A 23,539-nucleotide genomic window follows, 5' to 3' on the forward strand; every position below is an offset into this window, starting at 1 on the left:
ATGCAACTGACCTCTGGTGTTGCGAAACTGATGCACACGCTCACTGAAGGGCGATTTTTGGGGTGGGCGGTGCACAGGCGTCGCACGGTCGGAAGTTGTCTCACCCGGTCTATCTGGCATCATGTTGGGTTACCCCGGGTCACCAGCCCAATTCCCAAAACCGGCAATCCGAACGGCCGACAGTCAATATGCAGTGATCAAATTGATCGGTGTCGTTAGCTGCAAACCTGATAATTAGCGAGCCGAAGCATTGCAACTAACACAATGGCGGAGTCCGTCAAACAAGCATGTTGGTGAACAGTCAGGTATCTGATGTGCTGCATACACCCGATCGCAGAGCATGCCACCGAACGGTCCGCAGTCGGAGGCCGGTTCGGCCACGTGGGGTATTTGCACGCGGCGGTAATTGGTCTCAATATCGGCCATGGGAATGCCGCCGGCCCGGAGGCCAGTGTTGCTGACCCAGTTCGGGGTATATGTGGACCGCCCACCCATCCCCTACACGCTGATTCACCCGTGTGATGTTTCCAGTTTCCGCCATCTTCCGGGAACGTCGGCGCACCACAGGAAGGCAACACTCGCTCGTCATATTTATCGACGGACGAAAAACAGTCAAACATCTACCCTGTCAACTGTCATCGCAGAAACATTCCGTATCGACCGCTGTCTTTTTCGCTGATGCGTCTTGGGAAGATTAGCACCTTGCGGTAATATCAAGTCGATGACCGTTAGTTAAAAATCAATCTGTTCTCACCCACACGAAGTGTCATTGTTCAACTGACCCCAGGAACAGTGGCACGATCCGCCTGCAATATAGCGGATTACGGAAACTGTTCATGACTTTTTCTTGGCTTACTGACCGATCACACCACGTTCTTTACCTGTTTGAGGATGATATCCTCAAGGGCGTGGCCATGACTTTGTAAAGGAAAAGTACTAAACTGTGCCGTGAGAACGTCCATCGGTGAACGTTAATAGAAAATGTGCAAATATACGAAAATATAAATGGATACGGTAAAACAATGGGACTTGCAACAAGCGCATATTACGTAACTGTGTTACCTGCGATCATAAGTGTCAGTAACTGAAAACTATCAAACTAATTCGTCACTCCACCACAAGATTACAGCTAATATGGAGTGTTTCTGCAAGAACCTATAGATGAAAGCCTTGTGTATTATTTGCATTATTCTGACACAATATTGGTTTGGCACGTTTTATCTGTATGAACAAAGAGTAGAAGAACATAAGGAGGAGAGGTAGAAGGAGGGAGAGGAAGAAGAGGACGAGGAGGGCTGACAATTATGAGGATCAAGAAATCATTACGATTATCATTATGATGATGGAGTAACAAATTAAACATAAAGTAAATAATTGCTTCGAAAAGACAGAAGACGAAGACAGAAGAAACGCCCACCCGATAAATCAACGCAAGCGCTACTGCAGATTGCGATGCAGCACAGGTACCGGCTGAGTATGGTCTCTGGCGTGCAGACCGGGCCGGACCGGAGCCTGTCGGCGCGGTCGGCCGGCCGGTGGCCACCCCCGCGCCGGCCGTGTCGGCGGCGGCGGCGGCGCTGGTCGGGTCAGTGCCAGGTCACTGGCGCCAGCCGGATGACCGGTTCGTCGGCGGCCCGCCGGCGGCCACCAATCACGGCCGTCGCGCGGCCGGCCGACGGCCCCTACTAGGCGGCTGGTGCCGGCACGTCGACAGTCAGTCGGCCGCCGACGAGCAGCACGGCCGCACGGCCCGCCTCCCTCTCTCCGCTGCCACTGCCAGCAGCGCGCCCGACCTGGGCCTCGTGTGCTACCCGGCGCCGCCGACACAGAGCGGTCACAACAGACGTCCCCCATCTACGGGCATTACCAGGTGAGTGGCCGCGCACCGGCGCCTCTCCGCGATGTGGACGTGATGATCGATGAAGTGACTGTGATCGAATATATGGAGCTCGGACTTTGCTCCCCGTGGTAGGGGTGCATATGACCCGATGATACACCGGCTCATCGGAGAAAAGGACGAATGTGATGCTGAGACGGCGCCGAGAACCGACGGCGATCAGCGATGAAGGAGCGAAATGAAAGAACACTACGACACTCAACACATGAAACTATTTATAGCATGCTAAAGAAAATACCATTCATAGTAGACAAGTATCCACAGTCCTGTTACAACTGTACCTTTGCAAGATTCCAAGCATGCATAAACACATTTGGCTATTTATCAAAGTGGAAAAGTCGTAAATTATCATATGGGCTCTGTTTATTCCCTAATAGTCATCTAATCAGTGCGACTCAACAGCATACCGCTCTAATTTCCCCTGTTTCTAAAATTTTCTTGCATCAAGTCTAAATGCGAGTAATTCAAAATTTCGAAAGCATTTGTGCTTTGAAAATATACCCATTTTTTGATAAAAAGAAAAATATTATTTCAACCGGTAACTTACTTTACAAAATACACGCCGTTGAAATGCATTTAAAATGCACGTTTGCATTGAAAAGCGAGTATGTGGATGTCTTCTCACATTTTAGCGGTTCCGTTTAATTCAGTTTCCCTGTCGGCCACCACAAACCTCGTCTCTATCCCCCGCTTGTCTCAATGGCACGGGTAGTACTGACGTCATTTACACACAAGGACAGCGGCTGCTGAGAGTGCCAATCTGTAGTGAGCGGCAGAGATCATTGCACGGAACACGACACGACCAAACCGGTTACCGTCTGCTCAGGGGGATTAGAGTGTCTCCTGACCACGCTTCTCGCGAGTTTTCGTCAACTCAGAGAATCGCGGGGAGCTGACTCATTGCATGTCTCCTACGTAATACTTTGGTCATTTATCTCCTGTGCTTAAGACGGGTAGCCAGTGGCGCAATAAAATTTTGAAGTTTATGTTTAATATAATCTTATATGATGTAATTATGTATTTCTCAGCATCCCTCATGAATATTCCTTAGCAAACTCGTTCCGTCCCATGCAAATAGCATGTTGTTATTAAATATAGTTGTCGGCCTTTCCACAAAGAGTCATCACTCTGTGCAGGGCGGATAATTAGTGCTGAATACAGGGTCGTAAGTGTCTGGCCCGCCCGCCCAAGTCGTTCCGTTGCGTGCCGTTCCATACGCGCCGTACCGGCGTTGCGTGGAGAGTCGTTTGTCGTTCGGAACTCCGAGCGGCTGAGCCATTAGTGTTGGGCTTTGTCAGTTGTTTTGGCGGCATCCCGAAGGTGAAGGCTGCTGACGCGTCTCTCCCCTGCAGCTAATCAGCGTCTCCCTCCGCCGCCGCCGGCTCAAGGTTCATTGGACCGCCGCTGCTGCACCCCCGTCAAATTAAACTGTGGACCTCTCGGTCAGCTAAACGGCGGCATTCCGGCTAGTTATTTACATGCATGGTGCCGTGATATGACCGGGAAGTTCCATCAGACCAAGGTCAGACGTCGTTCGACAGTCTCCCCGGCCGCTGTCAGTGCCCTCCAGATCACGGAATCGCAGTCAGTGCCCTCCGGATCACGACAGTCGCTTCAGTGGCCGCGGGCGAGCCCCGCTCCGGCTCACGTCGTTTCCACGGCTCATTTACCGGCGACGAAAAAAACGGCAACGATAAGTGGCGTCTCGGTTGCTGAGTCTCCTTCCCACGTGAATGCCAATAAAGGGTGGTCACTGACTTCAAACACCAGGGTCTACATGAACCCTCATGAGTCCTCATCGGTCTTCATGGGCCCTCATGAATCCTCCAGACCCCAGCCTGCCCATCCCCACGGCGGCCAGCCGGCGCGGCGGCGCGGCGGGCAGTTTCCGGCGCTGGCTCTCCGGTCCAGTCCGGCCATTTCACGGCCCTCTCCACAACGTCACGACTGCTGCGGCCAAGTCACGTCTTTGGGCCGGCGGTCAGCCGCCCCGCGCGCCACCATTGTCGTCGGCCAGCGCGGCGAATTAACGCGGCGCATCTGGCCGCCGGCGCGGTGCCAGGAAGTGATTCCTGGCCCGCTGCGAGTGAACGCTCGCTGCGGTATGTCGCCCCCGCCGTCTCCGTCTCCGCGCCGGGCTATCACCTGTTCGGGACCGAGCTAGTTTTGGAGGGAGATTGTTCAGACTTTGTGAGAAGGGCGGAGGCGGTTTGTGTGTCGGGTGTTGCCTGTCTACCTATCGGGAGATGACGGATTGTGTCTCGTTGGCACGCTGACCAGTCTGGGACACCCCGGGCCGGGTCAGGTCGGGTCGGCGGCGGCAGCCGGCGCGGTCATTGCCTCCGGATCTAGCCACCGCTCCCCGGGAGCTGACCGCTCGTAATCCGGGCGGCTGCAGCTCGGCCGCGCGGGGCCGGGCCGGCGGCCGCCCTGTCGTCACCGCCCCTGACCAGACCGGCGCGGGCGATCGCCGCTCGCCGTGACCCAGACTGTTCCGCGCCGACAGGAGGTCCGTTAATCTGCAGCCGGGCTGTCACCGGCCGCGGAGCCGCCCTCCCATGACTACGCGAGATCCGATTCAGGTGGTCATCGGTCTTCTCAGGAGACCGTTAAGGCCGTCCTGCTGTCTGCTCTGGTCGATAGTCTCTCCTCCCGCAGAGTCACAGCCATCAGTGTGCCTCCCGCTGTCCTCAGTTAACCGGCTGTCGTCTGAACCGATTATATTATTAGCCACAGTAAAGTTAAGTGCTTAAACCAGTCACCACGCCAGCTAATGCGTTTTATATACCGTTAATAATTTATAAGTGCTTTAAGGTTCAATGACCACCACATTGTCAATTCACATGGAAAATGAATGGCTGGAGATGGGTTTCAGCGCCATTGAATTATGCATGTTTTCTAATTATGTGGGATGACTATTGAATTAAGGTGTTTGTTTTTTGAGTGGCTGCTGGCGTTGGTGCGTTTCATCAGAACTAATAAGACACCGACAGCAGCATCGCTACCTACATTTGTAGTCAGCCCACGTCTGAGCTAGACAAGCCCTTCAGCAGTTAGTTGCCGATAGCATCTCAGATAGCCTCACTGTCGGTATTCACGCCGGCCCGTCCTCGTGACTTGGTGTGGGAGGGCCCCGGGTCCCAGGAACCTGGAGCCCTCCCGGCAGGCCGGCCCCACAACCTGCTTCGGGTAGCGGCCAGTGACGTCACCGTACCTATTCCGTGACGTCACCAGACTCCCTCCTCCGTGACGTCATTGAACTTCCTCCGTGACGTCACTCTCTGAAGACCCCTGGCGACTGTTTTGGTCCTCTAACGCAGTCAGTTCTCCTGTTACATATGGGAACACGCTGAAAAGACGAACTCGCTGGCCTTGATACTTCAATAACCTCGGTCTGGAGAACCGCTCTGGAAAGCCCTCAGCGACCACGGAGACGGGGAAAGGCTATAATAATTGAGCCGCTGATTATTATCGGCATGTTTCTAGAATGGAGACTGTGTGCCATGGACTGAAGTTTTACCCGCAAACCTTTTGTGTTATGGCGTCCAGGATGCTCTGTCTGTCTTTCCCTGTCCGTTGTGTTCGATCAGTTTTGCTCGTAAATAGCCGGAAAGAGCTCATCTACCGTTCGCTGGTGGTGTTGGCTGATTCCCTGGTGACTGGTGTATCGGAAAATGTCACCGGAGAGATCCTGTTGGTGATGGTCAACAGCCCACGGTGCCTCGTCTCTCCTGGCGACCTGGAGACCGACAGATGCTCATCTGTCGGTTATCGACCTGTGCGCCCATCCATCACCGCTTGGCGGCCATTCAATTTCGACCGCCGCCGAGCTGGGCAAATCTGCGCCAGGGCGCCGCGTCAGCCCAAACGGCTCTCTCGCTGTGTCATCCCGTGGCCATTTGACCGCCCAGGGCAGCCCAGAACAGTTTTTCGCCACTTCCTGGATGGCGTTGGCCGTCTCTGTAACGCGTCACTGGTCACGGAACGCGTAATGGATTCTGAGTAATTGTCTCATTTCCGTCATGACCTTGTCTCAGCAGGCTTCTCCGGAGCAGAAGTGCGTCTGTTCCGAGACTGCCAGTCGTCATGAGCCAGCGGCATGACTGGACGATACCGTCAATGTCAGATGCATGGAACAGACTAGCGTGTTTGGAGAGCGTGCGTTCGCTATCTATACGTTAGCCCGATCGCGCTCAGTAAAATTAACGATAGAGATAAGCGTCACGCTAGATCAGTGCTCATTCTCTTTAGACGCTATAGTTATATGCTGCTGTATTACATATTGAGACTATGATCTCAGCATGGCCAGCCCTGCTTGACATAACTTTCCTGCGAACTCTAGACCGTCGCCGAACAAAACAAGAGCGCTAATTTTTCGGCACGGCCAGTGGCACGCAGCGCAGGCGTAAAATCCCTGCGGTTGTTCCAAAACTGGAGCGGTATTCGTCCCCGCCAACTCCCGGCCTCAGACAGAGCCAGACAAACCCAGGTTCCGGACAGTGGCGCCGCGGCACGAAACTCGCGTGCATCGCCAAACGGCGCTTTGTTTTTCGGGGATTGTGCCGGTGTGGCGGCGCTTGTCCCTGCGAGGCCCGCGTGACGGGTCGGGATGCCCGACACCCCCGTCCCCACCCCGCCCGCCGACCGCCGGCCGCCGACCGGCACGCTGAATCGTAATCAGCCGCGAATATACTTATTCAAATAGGCCAAACCGCCAAATATTTGCACAAAGGTCCAACTCAAACATCGGGCGGCGGGCGGCGATGACTGCGCGGCGGCGGCGGACGGGGGCGGGGGCGCGGGCGGCGGTCGCCGGGCGCGGAGGGCTCTCACGCGCGGTGGCCGGTCGTGCCAGGAGGTGCGGGAACGCCGAGGACAATTACCTGGTCCGGCTCAGGTCCAGGTGGCGTGCGTCTAACCGGCGCTCCCACTGGACTCCCATTATCGAGGAGAGCCGTCCGACAGCGCAAGGTTACGCATCGCTCTGGCGAAGGACGCACGGTGACCGGCGAACCGATGTAATGGCTCCGAGGCACGCCGACGCTGACGCACGCAGCGTGGCCGACCACCACGTGGGCTGGAGCACCGGCCCGCCGCGGCTCTGACCCGCGGGCGCTCATGTTCGACACGACAGCCGTCAGCCGGAGGCGGTCAGCCGGGCCGCCCGGTCTGCATGCTCCGCCGTCTGCACATGCCACGCGTTCCGACGCCTCCACCAGGCGCGGCCCGGCTTGTTCCAACAGCCGGATGAACGCGCGATACATAGCCGGGTTGTTTTATGAGCAGGCTGTGTGCAGGGTCTGCAGACAACTCACCAACGGCCGCTCCGCACCCCGGCTCACCATCCGGCGCCATAAGTTTGGAGTCAGCCGTTCGGCGGCCGCCGGAGGCGACGGAGCCTTCCGCGCGCCGACCGGCGGCGGCGTCATGGGAACATCATCCCACCAAGGCCGACCGAGCCGGTCTTCCGGCCGCGCGGCGCGAACGGGGAAAAGGCTGACTGCTGGCAGCATGGCACCGAGCCGCTATGGGAGAGACGGGACGGGAAGAATAAGCGAGACGGCCTCACCAGGCTTAGTATTCAGCCTTTAAAATTCTTATGTGTATTGGATTTGTGAGTGAAATCACATACGGTGTCGGAATGATGATAAAGGTACTGCAGGAAAACTAACAGAGGTGTCTTCGCTATTGGCCTGTAGTCCGTTGCAGTCTGGAGTGTTAGTGCCTTGTGCAAAGCCGCAGTCTCTGGTGCTAGTCACCTACACTGCACTGCAGTCTCCGTCTACCGCCGCCGCTGTAGCCGTGCTTCAGCGTCCCGCACCGGCAGCATATCTGCCGGGCAAACTTCATAGCTTCCAACAGATGAGCGCTGCATGAGAAAGCAATAGCCATATTTCATACTGCTTGGCCTGACGCCAGGCTACCGAGACTGTCACGGATACAGGCTATATCGCAGCCGTCTGCAGCCGTGGCATGAGCGCTAACTTAGCATACACAGCGCGGGTGATTGTCTTGCACCTGCAGTCATCCCAACGAGTTGTCTCAGACAGCCGGGGGGATGATGACGGCAGGTGAGTTCATCGGTAGCCGCCTCTTCTCCTTCGTCCACACCCTCCCTTTGCAGACAGACGGCCCATTCCGCGAGCGGACCGCGGTCACCGTGGCGCCGTTCGGTACCGTTTTCGGGCGGAGTCCAGCGGTGGAGCCATTCAGGATGGACGCGGTTGGTTGGCGGTGGTCGACGGGTTCCCAGACTCCCGAGGTGGTCGGCGGCGCTGACTGGCCCGATGTCTATCTAGGAAGGCGGGGTGGCCCGCCGAACGGATGGTCCGATCCGGACCGATTATGGGCCGATTTATCTCAGCGCTGGTCTTGTGGTAGGTCGGCGTCTACCACATGAACCGACGCCGGCTGCGGCCCGCGCCAGGCGCTGCCAACTAGCCACCTGTCGTCATGGCCGTGTCACTGACCTCTCCGTCGGGTCAGACGGTCCACCGCCGAGCGGCCACGCTCCCCAGCGGTCACGCCGGTTCCAGCCGACCCGGCTGACCCTCGGTCACGGACCGGGAACAGCAAACAGCCGGACCATACCGGACCGCAAGGAGACCGCAGTCTCCACGGTCAGTCCACGGCGTCCATTGAAGTCGTGTGACTCACCGACCGGTGACCTGCACTCTGCATACATGACCACTGCATACATTACCGGGAGGGTCTGCACTCTGCACTTAGCAGCGACCGCTGGGTTTTGAACGGTGTTTGAGCGCGTCGCGAGTGTGACATGACGACTAACCGGGGCGTTTGTTCTTTTGCAGGATGGAGAGCGGCCAGTGGGGGAGGTGGCTCCCTCTGCTGGTGCTGCTGGTGGCAGCGGTCGTCCCCGCCCATACAGGTAAGCACGAGCGCCGCTCCGTCCGGCGACGGTGAGCCGATCAGATAGACTGTCGTCAGCGACACTCCGAGCTGTAGCCATTTGTCACCAACAGTTGGCGAGTGCAAACGGCACGATCACGAGAACTTAAATGGGAGGGAGAGCCGAGCGGTGTACTGACGGCAGAGGGGGCACTTCTCCGCAGCGTATCTTCTAAAGGCAAATCCGACCAATTTGCGCAGTCGCACTTTCGTTTTTAAGTGGTTGGGCGGTTGTATCGCATCACGTTCAAAAACTGCAAAGTGCAAAGCATTCAAAACCTTGGAAACTTATCAAAACACCGAAGACAAGCGCGCAGCTAGCCGTCGGTTTTAGCGAGGCCCATTGTCTTCTCTGTCGGTTACAAGGTGAGCCAAGGCCTCGCGCTGCACTGACTGGATCCGGCCTGCAGAGAACAGGCCGCCCATTTCGTATTTCCGCCTCGATTTGATGTGAGAAGATGCGCCGCGCCAGCGCCCAGTTAACGGCTGCGGCGACCTCCATTGCCAGCCCGCGTCAGGTGCTAAACCAAGCATTAAACGTCACCGTTATTAGTTCCGAGTAAATGGACGCTATCAAACTAAATGCCACATCCATTATCGGTAGCTGATGAAAAAACACCAAAAGAACGACTCGTCAGTGGCAAAAACAAGGAGTCGTACTCGCTTCTGGTCACATTCAATAAGAAGCCTCCTAGCCAACGGTCATGTGTGCCGGGTTCAGTTCAGTCCGGCTTACAGTTTACACCGGCTGGTTTGAAAGCGATCCTCCCTGTCCCGCGCCCCTTCTGCAAACCTGCATACGAATGGCGAAGAGGGAGTGGACCGAAGAGGCTCCTCCGCGTCCGCCCGGGGCCGGCCGTGATCTTGACCGACGGCGTCCCGAGTCCCTGACACCGGCGCCGCGGCGCCCGCCGAGGCGGCGACCCCTCGGCCTTGATCCCCGCTCAGAGGGCACATAAATTAGTGGCGGACGGCGCCTCGGCGGTCGGCCGTCTCCGAAAAAGCCAGCCGCCGGGGGAGGGCTCCCGTCCTGCGGCCTCCCGGGGAAGCCGGCCTCCCCGACACACCGGCGGAGGTCCACAGCGGCGATGAATAATGGATCAAAGTGGGCGCCGAGCGGGCCACCGCCGTCCCATCGCGAAGTCCCGGGGAGGTGACTGATGCCGCTATACGGCCGGGTGAAGTGATACCGGGCCCTCTGACAGATATCCAAACACCGCCGCCGCGGCTGAGCGCGTGTTAGGCGCGCGGGCTGTCAGCGAGCTTCACAGATGGACAGGCAGGCCGTGTTTTACCGTCGAGCCGCCACCGAGGCGCGGCTGATGACGCTTCCAGTCCAGTGGATCCCCAACCGAGCAGAAAAAAAAAACACTCGGCTGGGCAGCGCCCGTCACCCGGACGGCAGGGGGCCGTCACAGGGCAGCTTATCGCCCGACAGAAGCGCGTAAAAAGCGCATAGTTGGGCGTTAGTCATGCCGCATAAACGGAAGATGGCCGGCGTGTGATACTGGCCCATTTGATAATCTGGAAATCAGACCCGGTCCGACTCACACATCAAAGACGTGCGAGAGTATTGGATCCCACTTACTTATGCATCAGTTGTAGGTGTGTTCTTGTCTTGTCAAATTGGTTGAGAGTGTCGGGCTTATGCCGTGCAGTACATAGACGTTATCTGTGGGATCTCTTATCTGATATAATCTCACAGGTTAAAATCAACCCATCTGTCGGGGTATATTTCTAAAAACATCTGCATAGCCTAGACGAGTTTCCACAAATCCAATTACGAAACCGGCCTCTTTGACAATCGGCGGATTTCCGGGGATATAATCCGGTTTAGAGTTGAAACAAAACACCTGGGACGATTTATTTGCCGTATATGTATAATTTCATCAGCAAAATAGCATGTGAATAATATCTTATCTTTTATGTTGCTGCATCACTAGATTACTTATGTCTTGATTGACTATTTCACTTCAATGGAATATCGTTACGCTGCCTAACGTGTCAAAAGTGCCGTATCGCATGTCTGTATGATGAGTGTCAGCTAAGCACGACTCTTGAATTTGGTCCACTGTCAAATTACATGCACGTTTACCGTGCCGTGCTAAGTGGTCTACGTGCTGGTAGTTAAATGCAGCCGCCAGGAATCATTACTCAATTGCTTGTTATGAGAAAATCTCCCTAATGACCATAATTAATTTGTTTCAGCACCATTGGAATGGGACGAAGATGAACCAGGTACGTGGTTTGAACTACACAGGCTATGTGCTTCCTGCCAGAACCATTTCAGTTATTTCATTTGCAGTCAGAATCGCGGTGTGTCATTATTGCTCATCACCATCCACGACCGTCCTTCAGCGGACGTAGCGAGCGAGCAGTATAAGTACTTACATAATCGCTCACCGTAATCCACCCGTAGAATTTTGTCACTAACCACTGCCATGCGCTCAAAGAGCCGCTTTACAAGTTCAACGACCGACCGAGTGGGGAGCGCGGCCGCACGACGACCTCTGACCGGTCCGTCTTTTTTCCAGGATGTTTCCACATGATGCAGCACTACAACAACGGCGACCAGATTGTCACTGACGAGCCCTGTCTAAACTGCACCTGCCGGGACAACATGCTCATGTGCTTCCTCAAGGTCTGCCCCTACGTGATGCCGCTCACCAAGGGTTGCACCATGGAGAAGAAGCCCGGCGACTGCTGTGCTACCGTCACTTGCGAACAGGGTGAGTGTAATCTCCGTCACTCTCTAAATCTCCCAGATTTGCTCTATCAGGATCGAGACGGGGTCAGCACTCCTCCTCTCTTCCTTCTTCCTACTAGCTCCCGCTTCTTCCCCACCCCGCGCCGTCACTGTCCGGCCCGTGACGCTGCTCGCCTCGTGACGCCGCTCCCAGGCCGTGACGCGCCTCTCCGTGACGTGACGCGCCTCTCCGTGAAGTCGGCGAGGCCGTCCGTGTTCGGCGCTGCTCGCCGGTGTCAGAATGCGCCTCGTCACAGCGCTACTTCCCGGCCGTGTCTGCTCGGTGTCCGCCCCTTGTCCGTGGCGTGTCCGCGTCTTCCCACGGTGCCGTGGGTCGGTGTCCGCCGTGTCCGCGCCGTGTCCTGACCGTGTCCGTGTCGTCTTGGCTGCCGGAAATGGCTGTCGACGCTGCACGTGCCCGAGCCGGTCGCTGCTCCCGAGCCCTCCGATGCCGGCACCGATACGGTGGTCGGTGCGCGCGCGCCTAAAAGGTGTTTGCGTCGGGCACCGATCAGCACTAACGGTGACCGGTAGAGCGTGATGAAATACCGGCGTCAGTGCGCACACACAAATGACTTGCGTCACTGAGGCCAGGGCGCGCGCGGGCCGTCAAACTCGCACCTCCACGGCGCGCCACAGACAGGAGAACTGGTCAATGCCAGGCGGGCGGCCCCAGACGGATGTGCCGCTGCCAAATACTGGAACCGTGACCGTCCAGTCTCGGCCGGTGGCCACTCTGTTTGCCAAGCGGCGGTCACACCTGTGACTTTGTCCACAATGATGTCACCCGATGCGGCGCGCCGCCGTCCGCCGGGCTGTCCCCATCGGAGCGCGACAGAGGCCGTTTGTCTTTAGTGACATCCCAGCACTCTGCCTCTCCTACACTCTCTCCTCGCTTGCTCTGTCTCTCCTGCGCTCTCCCCCTCGGTGCCCGGCGAGGTCACTGCAGAGCGTCTCCATTCGAGCGGCACCTTTACCAAACCGGACCAGCCGGGTAGGTTAGCGACCGCCGGCAGCGACTGCACCGGCTGGCACTGACATCATGACGCCTGCCGACCGGTCAGCCTGCCGCCCGACCTGCCGACTGCAGCCTGTCACAGCTAGACCTGCCACGCTAGTCCGCGTGCTGCGACAGATTCCTATCTGCCGCCGCGTACAGAGCCCCGGCGCGGCGCCGACTCTGAATACGTCGCCAATGAGGCCTGACGGCGACAGGTGCCGAACATAGCTGGCCGGCGGCGCGGACGGCGCGCCGGGCGGTGACCGGAGCTCGGCACCAGTGTTTGCTCCCGCCCAGAGCGGCCGCTCCGGTCAGCGACCTCCCAGGGCCGCCACACCTGACAGCCAGCTGGGCTGTGTGAGCGGCAGTTAGCACCCCGCTGCCGAGATGGCGACGTTTGAACCAATAGAGCGGCAATGGTTCGAAATTGAACAATGTCCCTTGATGGCCCTGACGGAGAATGCAGGAAGTAACAGCTGCTTGTGCGTCTGGCTGCCAGCGTGTCCACCAAGCTGTTCCAACATCTGAACGTCTGAATTTCTGTTTTATCTCTCCGTCTGTCCGTTTTGCCGCCGGATGTACGAATTTTCTATCGGTCTATCTTGCTGTCCCTGTTTTACGCATGTCTGACAGCTTATCTTTGTCTTTCCAGTGCCCGTACCAATCATGCAGATGCTCGGTATGGCCAACCAGACGGCGCCGACGACTGAGGTACCGCCGACAGCGCTCAGCCCAGTGGGTGCCGACGACGCCGGCTGCCGCGTGGACGGACAATACTACGCCGACGGAGCTCAGGTAGGTACCCCTCCCCTCCCCCGGCTGATGATCGTGTCGGTGAAGTGGACTGACCTCTGGGAGATCCGAGACAGGTGGCGATATCCCGGTCGAGGACACGCCTCGAGGTGTCGACATTACATATACACTGAACTCGCGGCCGAGAGCGATGTAATTTGATGGTCTGATGTGCTGTATAGTAATGAGAGACGACCTGTACGGGCCTCTCGTGCAAGCGGTCCGCGACTCCGCATGTCGTTTGGTCACCGACAGAAGCGTGTCTTGTCTATAGCGGCGTGCAAATCAGTGTCGCCTTTCCGGCCAGCGGTGGTGCGATCGTGTAGTCCTGAGTCAGCCTCCAGTACGTCGAAACTAACAGTGAACCCACCCGAACTCATGTTTAGGAGGAGCACACAACACCCGACCTTCGCTGTACCTACATATATTCAAATCAATGTTTAACGGATCCACTGGGTCTATTTGAATGACCTTCACTTTCGTTGTTTTATGCGAGTCTCTCGCTACCTTGTGTCGCTATACGTCTTCCACAACCAAGAGGTATCGAGGGCTAAGCCGACCCCAAGAACCCTCCCACCGGAAGACAAGCATGAGTGACCCGAGTCGATAAGTCACCAAAACCAACCAGCCTGTGACCTGGTCCTTGAACTGACCCGAGACCCGGTCCACGACCTGACCTCTAACCTGTCACCACCCACAGGTACCGAGTGACCCGAACGAGCCGTGTGACGTCTGCTACTGCATCCGGAACCACACCGCCTGTGTGCAGCAGGAGTGCACGATGCGCGTGCCCGGCTGTCAGCCCGTGTACGAGGAGGGAATCTGCTGTCCGACGCGATACGTCTGCGGTGAGTCGGCGATCGCGGCGCCACCTGTCGTAATCATCAGCGCTAGCGACATCTGTGATCGTTCGCTTCAGCATGGTGTACCCAAGGGATCGATTCTTGCGGTCTCCTTTTTTTATATGATCATTCATGAATTGAATTGAGCTTGTAATTGAGGTAGCAGACTGACGAAATCTGTGTTTTCAGACTACGAGACGACCACGCTGCCACCGATCACCACTATGAGGCCCGAACTGGGAGCTGCCGGTTGTATGGTGAACGGCGTCTTCTACGAGGATGGTGACCAGGTGAGCTTCAGCCACGGAACAAGCAGAAGCTGTAGGGAAGCCCGAAAGCACTGATTAGTGTATATGAAATGATCTCTGTCGCCAAAGTCAGTAAAGCCAATGTATGGGTTTCCAATGCAATAATAAATGTAGGGTAGTGGCTCCAAGAAGCCAGTTTCCATGGAGTACTTAATGACTGCAAATTGAGGTGCAACCATTTTGCTGGTCCCTTTATATCTACCCTTCCCCCTCTCTCGGCTGACCAGACTGCCCTCCCGGTTCGCAGATTGCCTCGGAGGACCCGTGCTCGCACTGCTACTGCATGCACTCGGAGGTGAAGTGTGCCATCCAGGACTGCGCCTCGCCACTGGACAGCGCCCACTCCCAGTGCAGGCCCGTGCCGCCCCCGCCCGGCCAGTGCTGCCCCGACCAGTACACCTGTGGTGAGTACTTATTGAAGGATACCTTCCCTTCGCTGAAACGATCCATATGAACACATATGTACACTACTATACATGAATACAACCCACCGCCGGAACTCAACGATGACGGCACTCCGACACATGATATTTGATGATGAGCTTTGAGGCAATAGATAAGACGACTATTTTCGGTGTATATGCACCAGCATGACAAGACATTATTTGAAGGCACGTGGCTGTCTACCAATGATTCAAACACAAATCCTAACACCTCCCAACTGTTCATCTCATGTTTCTACATTCTTCGTCTTCGACGATGCCAACTAGAACACATTCTTCTCTACTGTGTATAATCTCAGCTCACCCTGTAGTTGGGTCAACTTGCCCGCTGCTTTCAGGCACCGTCTCCCGTCATGTACAGATACAGGGCAGAAGGGTCGGCACAGTTGACCTCCTGCCAGCACACGGTAAACTCTGGCCCGTGTCTATCGGTAGCACTTTCCAGTGGGCGCTGGAGTTTCACGGCACCGCCGCATGCTCCCTCACTGCACCCTGGCTCGACGCACCATCACACTGCACCGATTGCTCACTTTACGAAACATGAGGAATGCGATTGTGTCTGAATGAGATTCGAGCAAACCTACCACCTGTTCTTGTTACCCTTCTTCTAAAGGGGATGTTAATGAATTACAAGCGACTTTGCCAGCCTATAAAAGCGAATCAATGGAGCAGAGTGCATGGATTTCGTGGTAACATGAATACATTGAGATCATTTTAAGGTCATTGTTACTCTGGCGCATTATGAGCGTCGAGCGACATTTGACATAAATTGCAAGCTTTTGAACCATGACATTCAAATGCAGATAAACAAATAATAACTGTTCTCACCAACCATTAAAAAAGCCGCACTAAAAACATAGACTATAACTTTCATGATGATTATGAGAAGGTCACCATCCCTGCGCATCTAGCATGCTTAGCGTTCATATGCAATCATTTGTCACACGTCTGATGGCTGTTTTCTGTTGTCAGGTGGTGCGGAAGAAAGTTTCGTGCCTGCCATCGGCGACCAGACAGCACCAGTGAAACCTGAAGAGGGCAGCACCGTCGGTGAGGCTGCTCCGGGCGCTGAGACAACCGACCCGGCAGCAGATGGCACCACTACTGCGCCTGCAGATGGGACCACTGCTGAACCTGCAGATGGCACTACTTCCGCCGCTATCGATACGACTACCGCAGCTTCCACTGACGGTTACACAGTGACTCCAACTCCCCAGGAGGGGTACGAGCCCGTTCAGCCGGCCGCAACGGAGGATGACTCGCCAGCTACCGACGACGAAGTCGAGTCTAGCGGTGAGCAGCCCGCGTCTGATGGCCAGGAACCGACCGAAGTCCAGATCCTCGACGGGGAGACTCCTTCCGAGACCGGAGAGTCCGGCCAGGAGCCCCAGGGTCCTGTTGATGGCAGCGGTGACGTAACTGATGACGAGGTTTCGCCCATTAAGCCTGGCGACGTGATCGTCGAGATCCCTGAGACGGTCCCTGGACCTGAAGGCAGCGGCGAAGTCACCAGTGACGAAGACTCTCAGGTAGGACCTGGTGATGAGACTGCTGAGGTCCCCGAAAATGCCCCTGGAGCTGAAGGAAGCGGTGAGGCAGCTGATGATGACGTTTCTCCCATTAAACCTGGCGATGTGATTGTCGAACTCCCGGAGACAGTTCCTGGACCTGAAGGCAGTGGAGATGTGGTCGGCGACGACGACACTCCGGCAGAACCTGATGAAGTGGCTGTCGAAGTTCCGGAGGCCAGCGGTAACGGTCCCACTGAAGATGAAGTAACCGAGGTTGATGAAGTCCTGGGACAAGGAGAGGGCGAAGAGCCTGTTGCACCCGTCACAGCTCCGGGTCAGGATCCTGCAGAGCCTGCACCGGGGGCCGAAGAGGCAGTCGAGCCTGAAGGCTCTGGCATCGCTGACGCTGCCGGAGAGGAGGCAGTAGCTGAAGGCCCAGCAGTAGTGACCATCCCCGAAACCGAGGTGACCGAGGGAGAGCCAACGGAACCTGAACCGGTTGAAGGAAGTGGAGATGACGCGACCAAGCCAGACACTGATGACACTGTCGCTCCAGGTACTTACCCAACCGAGCCGGAGACTGCAGAGCCTGCTGGGGAGACGGCCGGCAGTGAATCAGCTCAGGACGGAGTTGAGGGTGTCACCACGCCCGAAGTTCCCGATGAAACGTCCCCTGACGGTGGCATCATTGAAGAGGCTTCTGGCGACGCCCCGGATGCTGCTACTCCTGAGGATGAAGAGCCGCAGAAGCCTGTTGATGATGGCACCGAAGATGGTGCCCCGGACAGCCAGATCACCGCGGAGGCTTCTGGTCAGGTATCTGATGCCGATTCTCCAGACCAGGTTATCACAGACGAGGGGACCGCCGAGGCGCCTGACGCTGAAGTTCCTGTGATAGATACTGCAGAAGAGGCGTCTGGAGCTGTTGACGATGCTGCCGACATCACTGGCGACGATGAGGTCGAGGAGTCTTCTGGTCTCGCGCCAGGTGACACTCCTAGCATTGAGTCCACTGACAAGCCTGTGCCCGACGCCGACGAGGCAGCCACCCCCGGCGCCGAGGTGAACGAGCCTTCGGCAGTGGAGATCCCCGACGCTGCTACTCCAGAGGATGGAGTCACTGACCCCACAGATGTTCCCACCGGCACCGAGGAGGAACAGGCTCCGGAGACCGCCAAGCCTACGGATCAGACCACAGAGGTTGGTGAAGAGGAGGGCTCCGGTGACGATCTGATCGCCGCGACTGAGGCTGGCGGATACATCCCGGGTGGTCCTCCCTCCGCGCCGCTGCCGGGACCAACCGGCATCACCACTGAGCAGCCTGAGGAAGGCGACCAGGTCGACCAGACCGACGCAGAAGATAAGGAAGATGGCCCTACCGTCGAAGGTGAGATGCAGTGGAAAATTTGAAGACATTGATTATCCCTCTACAAGCTAAAAATGATCTTCATTTAGTGCTGTTCTTGTTCTATTACGATCATTATTATGCAAGTTCATTTTTATTTTTATTCTATTTCTAAGAAAGTGAAACCACTACTGGGAATTCAAAGCGAAATGTTGTTATGACGTATTGTAAAGGTGTTGTTTTAAAGGTTGTAAAGGTGCTTGTGCTGAAGCATTGTTATTGACAGCATTGGTCTCTGCTTTCAGTTGTGTCCACGGACACTCCCGCCGCTGCGGTGCCTGAAGCCGAATCGCAAACGACCGTCGACGCCCCGGAGGTTGATGAGGTCAAACCGACTGGCGGTGACTCCTACCAGCCGGAGCAGGATCCCAGCACCGGAACGACCGAGGCCCCCGCATCCCCTGCCATCCAGCCAGACACGGTCACCGATTCACCCGGCGCTGAGAGCGAGCCTCAGGTGGAAGGCTCTGGAACCAGTGACGACGGATCTGCACCCGATGAGAAGCCATCCGAAGATGGCCAAGAGCCTGCACCTGTTACGGAAGAGGGCGGTAGCACCCCTGAGTATGTCACTGTGACAGACTCGGATCCGTCAGAGCCCGAGGGTTCTGGAGAAGATACTGCTATGACACCAGGTTCGGGACAAACAGATGATGTGGATGATGCTATATTCCCTGGTCTGTTTGACCCCGAGGGTTCTGGTGATCAAGGTACCACGGACGAGGCTTCAACTCCTGGCACTGATATGCAGACTCCAGAGGAGCCCCTAATGGATGGCTCTGGAGCACCTGCTCCCGCGGAGACGGAGAAACCCAGTGGACAGGATGCTCCTGGCTCTGAGACCGGCGAAGCAGCTGACGACACAGTTGATGTCGTCGATCCAGACACTGCTGAGCCTGAAGGCTCCGGCACTCAGGATGAAGCTGAAAACCCCGAAGAGCCTGCATCCCCAGTTGTTCTCCCTGAGGGCTCTGGAGAACAGGACAGCGTGGAGCCAGCCTCGGAGACTATCGAGGGAGCCATTGATATTTCTCCGCAACCTGACTCCGAATTCGACCAGGTGGCTGGAGCCGGAAATGAGCTGGATAGTGACAAGCCGACGGGAAGCATTTCCACTCCTGAAACTCAGCCGGACGCGACAGCTATCGAGGCCTCCGGAGATGGTGAGATGATTCCTCCTGAAGATGACAAGGAGCCCGTTACAGATACTGCAGCGCAGGTAGACCAATATCCTGGAGAACCAAATTTGATCCCTGGCACTGATGACGAAGCCTCTCCTGTCGAGGGATCTGGCGCCGAAGAATCACTGGTTCCTGGATCAGAACAGGATCAGGATATTGTCGATGTGCCTACACCTGGCGAAGGTGAGACTATCGTACCTGTGGACAGCCAAATGCCTGAAGCTGACGCTCCTGTTGAGGGATCAGGCATGGAACAGCCCCAGGCTCCGGGATCTGAGCAGGACCCAGCCTCTGTTGGTGAGCCCTCGTCAGAAGAAACCGTGTATCCCTTGCCTTCCGACGGCCAGGCGCCTGGAAGCGATGCCACCATTGAGGGATCTGGCAATGACGAGGACACCCCGCAAGACGCTGGCACCAATCCTGACGAGGTCGAGATCTCTGAGCAGCCTACAGCTACAACCACCGAGAGCCCCAGCACAGCCGCTAATGGTGAAGCTGAGACGACACCTAGTCAGGCGACAGACTCCAACTACCCTACCAACGCACCAAGTAGCACCATCGAGGAGGACCTGATCGACGCGCTCAGCGATGAGCTTGGACTCGGATCCGGCGACAGTGATCCGGATTCCTCCGGAGATCAGCTTTTCCCCATTGATGGCAGTCAACCGGTCAGCGTTGAGGTAGATGAGAAACCACAAGGGAGCACGGACGACGAAGCTGCGCCAGTCACAGACATGGTCGAAGGGTCTGGGCAGCCAGAGGAGCAGACAGATGGACAGGAAAAGCCCATCAACGACGAAACTACTGAAGCTATCGAGGGGTCAGGAGATCTGGCACCAGGTGCCGAGCAGGATGCGGGCACTCAGCCTACAACTGGTGACGGCGATTCAGTCGTCACCATCCCTGACGATCAGTCTCCGGAGTCAGCTATCACTGGAACCGGCACTGACGATGGCATCACGGAGCCCACTGAAGAGGGTGATGATAAGCCAACGGAGCCTGCCGCTGGTTACGAGCCCGAGGGTACTGATGAGCTGACGACTGAGGGAAGTGGAGCGATCATTCAGGATGGTGAAGATTTGACCGAAGGATCTGGTGAAGAGGTCATCGAAGGTGTCGACCAGCCCACGGAGCTTGCTGCCCAGGGTGAGGATAAGCCCACTAAGCCTGCTGCTGATGGCGATGACGAACCAACCGAGCCTACAGTCGAGGGCGAGGACAAGCCCACGGAGCCTGCTGCTGAGGGCGAAGATAAACCTACGGAGCCTGCCACTGATTACATACCTGAAGTGACTGATGAACAGACGACCGAGGGCAGTGGTGCAGTAGCTCAGAATGACGATACCTTGCCTGAGGGGTCTGGTGACGAGGTTTTCGAGGGAGCTGACCAGCCCACGGAGCCTGTTGTCGAGGGTGAGAACAAGCCCACGGAGCCTGCGGTGGAGGGCGAGGACAAGCCAGCGGAGCCTGCTGCCGAGGGTGAGGACAAGCCCAAGGAGCCGGCGGTCGAGGGCGAAGACAAGCCAACGGAGCCTACCACTGGTTATGAACCTGAGGTTTCTGACGGGCTGACGACTGAGGGCAGTGGTGCGGTTGCTCAGGATGGAGACGACTTGACGGAGGGATCCGGTGAAGAGGTTGCCGAGGGCGTAGACCAGCCCACGGAGCCTGCTGTCGAGGGTGAGGACAAGCCTGCCGAGCCTGCTGTCGAGGGCGAGGACAAGCCCACGGAGCCTGCTGTCGAGGGTGAGGACAAGCCCACGGAGCCAGCTGCTGATGGCGAGGACCAGCCAAAGGAGCCTGCCACTGGTTACGAACCTGAAGTTACTGATGACCTGACGGCTGAGGGCAGCGGTGCTGTTGTTCAGGATGGCGATACCTTGCCTGAGGGATCTGGTGAAGAGGCTGTCGAGGGCGTCGACCAGCCCACGGAGCCTGCTGCCGAGGGTGAGGACAAGCCAACGGAGCCAGCTGTCGAGGGCGACAACAAGCCCACTGAGCCAGCTGCTGATGGCGAGGACAAGCCAACGGAGCCTGCCACTGGTTACGAACCTGACGTTACTGATGATCTGACGACGGAGGGCAGCGGTGCTGTTGTTCAGGATGGCGATACCTTGCCCGAGGGATCTGGTGAAGAGGTTGTCGAGGGCGTGGACCAGCCCAAGGAGCCTGCTGTCGAGGGTGAAGACAAGCCAACGGAGCCAGCTGTCGAGGGCGACGACAAGCCCACTGAGCCAGCTGCTGATGGCGAGGACAAGCCAACGGAGCCTGCCACTGGTTACGAACCTGACGTTACCGATAATCTGACGACTGAGGGCAGCGGTGCTGTTGTTCAGGATGGCGATACCTTGCCCGAGGGATCTGGTGAAGAGGTTGTCGAGGGCGTGGACCAGCCCACGAAGCCTGCTGTCGAGGGTGAGGACAAGCCAACGGAGCCAGCTGTCGAGGGCGACGACAAGCCCACTGAGCCAGCTGCTGATGGCGAGGACAAGCCAACGGAGCCTGCCACTGGTTACGAACCTGACGTTACTGATGATCTGACGACTGAGGGCAGCGGTGCTGTTGTTCAGGATGGCGATACCTTGCCCGAGGGATCTGGTGAAGAGGTTGTCGAGGGCGTGGACCAGCCCACGAAGCCTGCTGTCGAGGGTGAAGACAAGCCCACAGAGCCTGCTGTCGAGGGTGACGACAAGCCAACGGAGCCTGCTGTCGAGGGCGACGACAAGCCCACTGAGCCAGCTGCTGATGGCGAGGACAAGCCAACGGAGCCGGCCACTGGTTACGAGCCTGAAGTTACTGATGAACTGACAACTGAGGGCAGTGGTGCGGTTGCCCAGGATGGCGACGACTTGACCGAGGGATCCGGTGAAGAGGTTTCCGAGGGCGTAGACCAGCCCACGGAGCCTGCTGTCGAGGGTGAGGACAAGCCTGCCGAGCCTGCTGTCGAGGGCGAGGACAAGCCCACTGAGCCAGCTGCTGATGGCGAGGACAAGCCAACAGAGCCTGCCACTGGCTACGAACCTGACGTTACTGATGATCTGACGCCTGAGGGCAGCGGTGCAGTTGTTCAGGATGGTGACACCTTGCCCGAGGGATCTGGTGAAGAGGTTATCGAGGGCGTAGACCAGCCCACGGAGCCTGCTGTCGAGGGTGAGGACAAGCCTGCGGAGCCTGCTGTCGAGGGCGAGGACAAGCCCACTGAGCCAGCTGCGGATGGCGAGGACAAGCCAACGGAGCCTGCCACTGGTTACGAACCTGACGTTACTGATGACCTGACGACTGAGGGCAGCGGTGCTGCTGTTCAGGATGGCGATACCTTGCCCGAGGGATCTGGTGAAGAGGTTGTCGAGGGCGTGGACCAGCCCACGGAGCCTGCTGTCGAGGGTGAGGACAAGCCAACGGATCCTGCTGCTGATGGTGTAGCAAGTCCTGCTGAGCCAACCACTGACACTCAGACCTATCCTGAAGCTGATGGAACCACCTCTACTCCTGTCACTGATGGCAGCAGTGACTCCCTCGAGCCGGAGACTCCCGCTCCGGGTGCCGAGCCGACCGACTCGACGCCCGTCGAGCAGATGACGGCCGTATTCCCCGAGACACCACAGCCTAGTCCCCCGGAGAGCGACAGTCAGACGATGGCCGAAGACAAGGTCGACGGTCCCGGAGTGCCCGGCGAGGGCTCCTGTCTGATCGACGGAGTGTCGTACGGCTCGGGCGACTCGGTGCCCACTACCAGCCGGTGTCAGATCAGCTGCAACTGCTCCAACTCCGTGGTTCAGTGCGAGACTCGCCGCTGCCCGGTGGCGCCGGAGGGCAACTGCAGGCCGTACTACACCCAGGGAGCCTGCTGCCCTGCCTACGACTGTGGTAAGTGATGCTTTCTCACCAGTTAGGTAATGAGCTTGTCGCGGCATATCTTCTTCTGTTAAGATAAACGTACATTTCTTTCTTTTGAAAACGTTTTATGTGTGGAAACGCCGATCACCATATTGGAAAAACCTGCGTTTAAATATCATCAGATTTTTGTCCCAATGGTAGTTATATCATGACCATAAGTAAAGACACTGAAGTCACAAGATTCTTATAAGTTGACTGTCCCTTTTCAATTGCAGATGCGGGTTCGACCACGCCTGGGCCGGTCACCCTCCAGTGCTACCTGGACGGCGAGATTCATGACGAGGGCGCCGTCATCCCGCACCCGGATGTGTGCAAGTACTGTCTGTGCCTGAGCGGCGAGGTGGTCTGCGCCACTGAAGTGTGCCGCGTACCTGCCGAGCTGGAAGGCATGGACTGCAGACCGCTGCCAGCCAAGGACGGCCAGTGCTGCGCTTCCGAGTACTCTTGCGGTAAGTAATTATTTGAAATTGGGAAACAGAAATGAGTTGACTTATTTTTACTAATGATGTCATAATGTGACTTTGTGATTAAATCAAGTGACAGTTGTCTCTATGCTTAACCATAGTTACATGCACAAAACCATAAAACCCTATCACTGAGAGCAATCC

The 23,539-nt window shown here is 56.9% G+C and overlaps 1 protein-coding gene across 1 annotated transcript in view; it reads left to right on the plus strand.

Moving 5' to 3' along the window:
• The first annotated feature begins 1,718 nt into the window (after window positions 1-1,718).
• The window catches only part of LOC122364444 (mucin-17-like), a 31,024-nt gene continuing 9,203 nt past the window's right edge, over window positions 1,719-23,539 (plus strand). Inside the window, exons 1-11 of the mRNA XM_043334806.1 lie at window positions 1,719-1,870; window positions 8,710-8,786; window positions 11,015-11,044; window positions 11,341-11,535; window positions 13,205-13,347; window positions 14,045-14,192; window positions 14,376-14,476; window positions 14,742-14,898; window positions 15,910-17,835; window positions 18,099-22,901; window positions 23,147-23,380. Coding sequence (XP_043190741.1) covers window positions 8,711-8,786; window positions 11,015-11,044; window positions 11,341-11,535; window positions 13,205-13,347; window positions 14,045-14,192; window positions 14,376-14,476; window positions 14,742-14,898; window positions 15,910-17,835; window positions 18,099-22,901; window positions 23,147-23,380 — 7,813 coding nt within the window. The 5' untranslated portion in view covers window positions 1,719-1,870; window position 8,710. The remainder of the gene's footprint in view (window positions 1,871-8,709; window positions 8,787-11,014; window positions 11,045-11,340; window positions 11,536-13,204; window positions 13,348-14,044; window positions 14,193-14,375; window positions 14,477-14,741; window positions 14,899-15,909; window positions 17,836-18,098; window positions 22,902-23,146; window positions 23,381-23,539) is intronic.

This window comes from Amphibalanus amphitrite, unplaced genomic scaffold, assembly GCF_019059575.1.
Source record: "Amphibalanus amphitrite isolate SeventyFive unplaced genomic scaffold, NRLGWU_Aamphi_draft 000677F_arrow, whole genome shotgun sequence".
NCBI lineage: Eukaryota > Metazoa > Arthropoda > Thecostraca > Balanomorpha > Balanidae > Amphibalanus > Amphibalanus amphitrite.